The 7342-nt window shown below is 43.5% G+C and overlaps 1 protein-coding gene across 2 annotated transcripts; it reads left to right on the top strand.

Annotated features, from left to right (window-relative positions):
• Positions 1-868: 868 nt before the first annotated feature.
• On the top strand, positions 869-5414 carry TENT5A (terminal nucleotidyltransferase 5A). 2 transcript variants are annotated; one of them, XM_081295587.1, is made up of 3 exons: positions 869-1075; positions 1318-1882; positions 2981-5414. In XM_081295587.1, exons 2-3 carry the CDS (start codon positions 1355-1357, stop codon positions 3755-3757), a joined length of 1305 nt encoding a protein of 434 aa, XP_081151713.1. In that variant the 5' UTR covers positions 869-1075; positions 1318-1354; the 3' UTR covers positions 3758-5414. The 2 variants fall into 2 exon arrangements, with proteins under 2 accessions (XP_081151713.1, XP_081151712.1); XM_081295586.1 differs by having other exon boundaries at positions 869-1130.
• The last annotated feature ends 1928 nt before the right edge of the window (positions 5415-7342 follow it).

Here is a 7342-nt window from a genome sequence, read left to right as displayed (position 1 = left end):
GCTCCACACGCCGCGCTCAGGGCCCGCCCCGACCTCGGCGATTGGCTGCTGGCCCGCCGGCTGTCTGCTCGGTGACGCGCGCCAGCCCCACCGCGCTCCCGGACTCTCCAAGCCTCTGGTGCGCAGGAGCCCGACGCTCGCGCCCGCCCCCGCGTCTCATCCTGCTTAGGGCTGCCTCCAGTCCTCCTCCGCCTTCCCCCCACCTTCCGCCCCTGTCCCGCCCTCACTGTGGCCCGAGGTTTCGAGAAACGAAACCCAGTTATCGCAAGCCCTTCCCTTCACGCACAGAGTCTATTTGAGTGGACTCCTTAGTGCACACTTGGACCAGTTTATCAATGGAGTAACCGGTCTAGCAATACAGACGCAGTTTAAAGGGAGGTCGTGAGGAACCTCCGGAACCCCACATTACGCTATAATGACGCGTCGTATCTGGCGAGAATCTTATGATCGGGAAGTTTATGCACTTGCGTGATTTTAGTCCTTAGGCACCGTTGATGGCTGCTTATGGGCATTTTAGGTTCTCCAGGGGGAGGTTCGAGCGGGGCGTACATAAATTACAAATATAGACGTGTGTATATGCGTGTGCGCACATCTGTGCAGACACACGCATCTGCACATGCACACGACTAGCGGCCCCGCGCTCTAGGTCGTCTGTCCGCATCGCCTAGCAGAGGTGGACTGTACGCCCAGTACCGGGTGGTGGTGGGGGTGGTGGTAGAGGGCGGCACCTTATGCAGATGAGGAGGGTGTGGCGAGCGCGCCGTGCTAGGGCCCCGGAAGCACGGAGAAGCCCGGTATAAAAAAAGTACTGAAGACATTTTCCCCGCACAACTGCTAAAGCTCCAGAGACGGGAGCGTGTGCGGCCGCAGCAGAAGCCGCCACCTCCGGGACCACTCAGCGGGAGTGACAGAGGCGCGGGTGGGGGCGAGGGGCGGGAGTGGTCAGTGCGGGCAGCTGGGTCTGGGAAAGACGAAGTCGCTAGCCTTTGCAGGGAGCGCACTCGCAGCTCCTGGAAGTATTGCCGCCTCGCGGTTCCTCCTTCGCTGCGCTCCTAGAAGGGGCGGCCGCCTCCAGGTGACACAGACGGGACTCTCGCTTGCACTTTCCAGATGCATCAGAGATACTTTTGGTGCGGGGCTGCTCTGCGGGACGCGGCGCGCGGCTGGGAATGACCAGGGCTGGGGGAGGAAGAGATTGTGGAACCCCAGGGCCGGCCGGAGACGATTCGGGGAGGGGGCGCGCTCTTTGCTGTATGAGCCTTTGATCTCCGATGGCCCACGTCCTTACCATACTTTCCCCCCATTCTTTTCTTTTAGGATTGACCAGGGCCAAGTGGCGTTCGGCGGACACTACATGGCGGAGGGTGAAGGGTACTTTGCTATGGCCGAGGACGAGCTGGCCAGCGGCCCGTACATCCCCCTGGGTGGCGACTTTAGCGGCGGTGACTTTGGCGGCGGCGGCAGCAGCAGCTTCGGTGGGCACTGCTTGGACTATTGTGAAAGCCCCACTGCTCACTGTAACGTGCTGAACTGGGAGCAAGTGCAGCGGCTGGACGGCATCCTGAGCGAGACCATCCCGATCCACGGGCGCGGCAACTTCCCCACGCTCGAGTTGCAGCCGAGTCTGATCGTGAAGGTGGTGCGGCGGCGTCTGGCTGAGAAGTGCATAGGCGTCCGCGATGTGCGCCTCAATGGCTCGGCCGCCAGTCACGTCCTGCACCAGGACAGCGGCCTGGGCTACAAGGACCTGGACCTCATCTTCTGCGCTGACCTGCGTGGGGAAGAGGAGTTTCAGACTGTGAAGGACGTCGTGCTAGACTGCCTGTTGGACTTCTTACCCGAAGGGGTGAACAAGGAGAAGATCACACCACTCACGCTCAAGGTAAAGCCACTGGAGACGGGCTTAGGTCCTGACCCCCGCGGAGCCCAGCCAGGCTTCGGTGGGGAGCCTAGGGCAGAGGGAGTATGGTTAAAAGTCAAGTATCCGCGGTTGTCATGCGTTTGGGAGCGCTATTTCTATTATTTATTATTTTCTCAATGAGTGAACTAAGGTGCATGGATGATATTAAGTGTTTTAGTTTACTTGGAGCTTCAGCGCCACAACTCTCTGCCGCTTCCTCCTATGCACCCCCCCCCCTTCTTTCGCTTCCTTCTTATGGTTTAACTCTTGGCTTTCCTGCTGGAGTCTTATCTACAGTAGATTCTGAAAAAGGGAGGAATGAAACAGTGTAGTGTAAATAAGATTTTTTTCAGTCATTTTATAATCTAATCTTTGGGAAAATAGCAGCCTGAAGCAGAACTGAGTCAATGGGTTTTTTTTTTATTGTATTGGAAAATATGAATAGATTTCGTCGCTGCATTCAGCTGACTCCATGTGTTAAAGATATATTTGTTGATTCTCCGCATTGATTCACATTTTAAGGGTATAATGGCAATCCCCACTACCACACAGTGGTTCGAGTCACATTTTCTATTAGTTGAAATTGTCTGAGGACAATTTAGTTCATAATTGATTGTAACTCTGCAGTTCCTCTGGAGGGACATAGGAGTTACTGATAACACAGATTGCCTCAGGGGAGGAGAACTGGGTGGCTGGGGACAAGGGTGAGAGGCAGACCTACATCACTGTATACCTTTCTGTGTCTTTTTAATATTATGTGGCTACTGTGTGAATGTTGTGCCTATTAGACCATTTTCAAAAGTCAGACATGACAACAGAACCTTTAGTACTCTGCTACGTCTGCCAAAAGCCTCAAACTATTACTTCTCCTCTCTTTCCCAGACAGTTAAACTACTCGTTAAATGGATTTCTTTTTTTCCTGTTTTCAGAAGACTGTTTAAGCCTACAGGTAGTGTTTTGCTGAAACTTGACAAAACAAAAGGGAGAGAACAAAATAATTCTCAGCTGTGGGGAGAGGATGTATTTATTTATTGTTTTTTTTCAAGGTTTGCTCATCTTGTTTTATCTTTTAAATTGTAGGAAGCTTATGTGCAGAAAATGGTTAAAGTGTGCAATGACTCTGACCGATGGAGTCTTATATCCCTGTCAAACAACAGTGGCAAAAATGTGGAACTGAAATTTGTGGATTCCCTTCGGAGGCAGTTTGAATTCAGTGTAGATTCTTTTCAAATCAAATTAGACTCTCTTCTTCTCTTTTATGAATGTTCAGAGAACCCAATGACTGAAACATTTCACCCCACAATAATTGGTGAGAGTGTCTATGGTGATTTCCATGAAGCCTTTGATCACCTTTGTAACAAGATCATTGCCACCAGGAACCCAGAAGAAATCAGAGGGGGAGGTCTGCTTAAGTACTGCAACCTCTTAGTGAGGGGCTTTAGGCCTGCCTCTGATGAGATCAAGACCCTCCAGAGGTATATGTGTTCCAGGTTCTTCATCGATTTCTCAGACATTGGAGAGCAGCAGAGAAAACTGGAGTCCTATTTGCAGAACCACTTCGTGGGTTTAGAAGACCGCAAGTATGACTATCTCATGACCCTTCATGGAGTGGTGAATGAGAGTACCGTGTGCCTGATGGGACATGAAAGAAGACAGACTTTAAACCTTATCACCATGCTGGCTATCCGGGTGCTAGCTGACCAAAATGTCATCCCTAATGTGGCTAATGTCACTTGCTATTACCAGCCGGCCCCCTATGTAGCAGATGCTAACTTTAGCAATTACTACATTGCACAAGTTCAGCCAGTATTCACATGCCAGCAACAGACATACTCCACTTGGCTGCCCTGCAATTAAGAATCATTTAAAAATGTCTTGGAGGAGGGGAGCCATTTCAGACCAGATTGGGAGGGGGGGGAGAAAAAACAACAACAACAAAAAGGAGTGACCCAGTCCTAATTTGGGATGTGTTTTGTGCAGTGATGATATGTTCCTGGTTTTAAGCTTGGCAAAGCTCATGGATCTTTTCTTTGGTATGGGAGCATGATCTCTAAAAAGTTTTCCTCCTTAATTCTCCCCTTTTCCTTCTACCCAACTGGATTCTATCTTGAAACAAGAGACCTGTCATTAAAAACAACCAGGTCCTTCTAAGATAACAAGGGAAAAAAAATGCTTGATGACAATATGGGTTTGCAACAACTGCACCCATAGCTTTGCCATAGGAGATAAAAAGTGGTAAAGAAACTTTTAAGGCAGAATTCACAAAAGGGAAAATTTAGAGGAATAAAAAGTCTTATCCCACCTTGTTTATCAGTTCAGGAGTTCAGATAGTAACTGTACAGGAAGGGAAGCTCTCATGTTGGGATTACTATCTGAGGCTCTTAGTAAGTGCTTTCTGTGGAATGATCCTTTTGTGCTAACAGAAACTGCTTGCTCCAAGTGAACAGTAGTAGATTGGTGCAGTTCTCATAACAAACAGCAGAACTTATGATGACACAATCCATTAATTCCAGCTGCGTGCATAGCTCGCATTTTTAAAATGTGAAAATGCAAGCAAAAACAGCTGTAGCAAAGAAAATGTGCTCAAGGACCAAAGATTAACAGATTAAAAATACCCTAGTAGAAGAGATATAGTAAAATATATAAAGAGTTACTATATTTGTTACACACCAATATTCATCAAAGTGCCTGTTGCTTTCTGAAAATTTGAAGTGGAAAATTATTTTATGGTTTAATGATTAATTTTATTTTATCAGGGACTCAAGAAAATAAAACAACATATAAGCTTGTGAATAGTGGAGGAAATGCCCTATTTTTCTTGGCAAATAGCTGCATTGTTGGTGTGATATTATCTTAGGTATGTGTGTATATTATGTGTGTATATATGTACATATGACATGTACATATATATGCACTACTTTGATTATGATCTAGAACAATGTATCAAATAGGAAATGTTTAAATACTGTGTGCTTTTATGTTTTCAATAGAATGACATGAGAAGTGGGCATATTGCAATGATGAATTAAAACCCACATCTAAAAGAATTAAAGCAATTGAAAGGAAGAAACAAGTAATATATTTGATAGGAAGAGTGGAGGTAATACATTTTTAGTGAGTTTTTTTTTGTTTATTTGTTTGTTTGTTTCATTTTTTTTGTGAGCCAAAGAATCCCCAAAATGGGAGTATATTTGTTGGGCAGAATACTCTTTTTTTAAAAAAATTAACTGCCATGTTGACAGTTTGAACCCATTTTTTTTTTTAAATAATTGTGTTCCTCCATGGTGTATAATATCATGGATTATGGATGGGTGATAGGCTACTTAAATCCCTAAAAATAATTTCTGGTGATCTGAATGCTACTTATTAATATTTAAATGAACTTAAATAAATGCATTCTGCATTTCTGTACCACTAGAATTTACTAAATGTGAAATGACCCTTTTTAAAGAATATTTGCACAATTGCATAAAGTTTATATATGAGATATATATTATATATAACATTTTATAAATTTATGCCAGTATGAAACATCTTTGATCTGGTTGTCACACTGCATCTAAATATTTAGTACTGTACTTACAATTAAATCACTTTGCATTAAGTCATACCCAACTTTATTTTCTCTTTTCCAAGAGACCATTTATACTTTTGTGAAATGAACTGTCATTACTGTTTTCAGTTTGATGACAGCTAATCCTAAAACTGCCCCTTCTCCCTCTCCTCTAAACACTGGTTTCTGAAAATACATTTGTTAAAACAAAAATAATACATAAAAACTTTCCCTTTGTGTTGTGAAACCACCATATAATCCCCATCTGCCCTAATAGATGAATGCTTACTATGATGATTCCTTTTTGGACCCAACCAGAAGATTTTTGTCATCAGTTAAAGAGGGACTAAGGAAGAAAATAGCATCCGCCTGTTGGCAGTGTAATTTTGCTTGTCTGCCTGTTTGTTGTCTGGGCATCTCTTAGATGCTCAGCTCAATGCTAGGTTAATCCAGGTAAACCTGTCTGGACTACCTTTTATGCATCTTTCTTTGAAGCCTTAACAGGAACCTGGTGGTTTGGCTATAGCAGCTTCCCTGTGAATTCTATCAGAGCCTTTGCACTGCCTCTCGCTGTTTTCTAGGGAACTCTTCCTTCCCCATGTTGGCTCAGTCTCCTTCATTTCCAGCCCTGGGTTTGAAAAATTAATTGCAAAGTCCCGGGGATATTATTCTGTTTGCAGATTAAGCCTGGCACTCATTTGTCATAAACCAGAGCTCTGTCTGCTTAGGTGTTTTTAAGTTTTCTAAAAGAAAATAAAGGGAATGCTTAGTACAGAGGAGCAACTGGTGATCTGCTTTCTTCTCATCCTAACTCTTGACACATGAGTTGTCTACTATTTTGAAGAGTCTGGAAATCTCTGGGTCTACTATTGCAGCAAACTGCTGTTAATGTATGACACAGATTTTTGTTTGGAGGAGCCTTATTTGATAATACACTTTTCATTTATTTCCTCAAATATTTATATTATTTTCTTGCTTACTTCAGAGTTGGTAGCATAGTTGGAAGTGCCAGCACCTGGCATTCGGATAGATGAAGCTATACCCAAGACAACTTTCAGCAGTTACTTTAAGACATATAATTTATTTCTATTTTGTATGTACTATAGTCCTGTGCATATGTAGTTCAACATACAGTGGAATATATGTCTCTCTTTGTGGATGTGTGGCTTAAAAACTTTGAATGTCTGATGAAAGCAAGCCGTGTGTATAGGTCAGAAAAAAGAACAGCTCTCAACTCCTGATTAGCGCCTGTGATATTGTTTGCTTTTGTTTATCTGGCCTAGTGTGCTGTTACTTTGAAACTGGAAGAAGTTTTTATCTTTTGGGGGCTCTTTTCACCTGTCCAATCTGGTACGTCAGAGAACATTTACCTGTGACAGTGCCCTTTTGAAAAGTTACTTCAGTAAATCCAACTGCTTCAAGAACACTTACACCAAGATGGACTTTTCCCTTTCAGAAATGGGATCAAGTATCTACTCACTTTGGTATTGGGTGGACTGTTTTAATGTGTTTCCAAAAAATGCAAGATGGAAGACTCTCTGTAATCTATAATCCAAACCAAGAAGGAAATGAAATGAAAAGTGAACACAGCTGTTTTTACTGCCCCTTTCTGTTTGCTTATCGTTGGTTGCTTTACTGTGCATAAAGTTGTTTTCAATACAATACTTGTTAAATAAATATTGTGAACTATTTTGTAAATGAAGTGTATTATGTTGAAAGCTGTCAGCAGCTGTCAAAAATAAGCTTTTTTTTTGTTATTGTTGAAGATGAAGTGTGTTGGATGAAACCAAAAAGCCAAAACAAAAAAAAAAAAAGGTGATTTCATATATAGCACCTATTTGAATATAATCTTTCTTTTAACATTTCTTTTAGCATAGCCTTTTCAATGC

The sequence above is a fragment of the Spermophilus citellus genome, assembly GCF_964194105.1.
Source record: "Spermophilus citellus genome assembly, chromosome: 5".
NCBI lineage: Eukaryota > Metazoa > Chordata > Mammalia > Rodentia > Sciuridae > Spermophilus > Spermophilus citellus.
The sequence above is the reverse complement of the archived record's forward strand: the minus strand, read 5'-3'. Positions and strand labels throughout refer to the sequence as shown.

Bases quoted from the DNA above. Each gene is read 5' to 3' on its own strand.
- TENT5A (XM_081295586.1), top strand. From the start codon at position 1,111: ATGCATCAGAGATACTTTTG. The intron at 1,131-1,317 runs GTGCGGGGCTGC...CTTTTCTTTTAG, and splicing joins ATGCATCAGAGATACTTTTG to GATTGACCAGGGCCAAGTGG. The intron at 1,883-2,980 runs GTAAAGCCACTG...TTTAAATTGTAG, and splicing joins TCACACCACTCACGCTCAAG to GAAGCTTATGTGCAGAAAAT.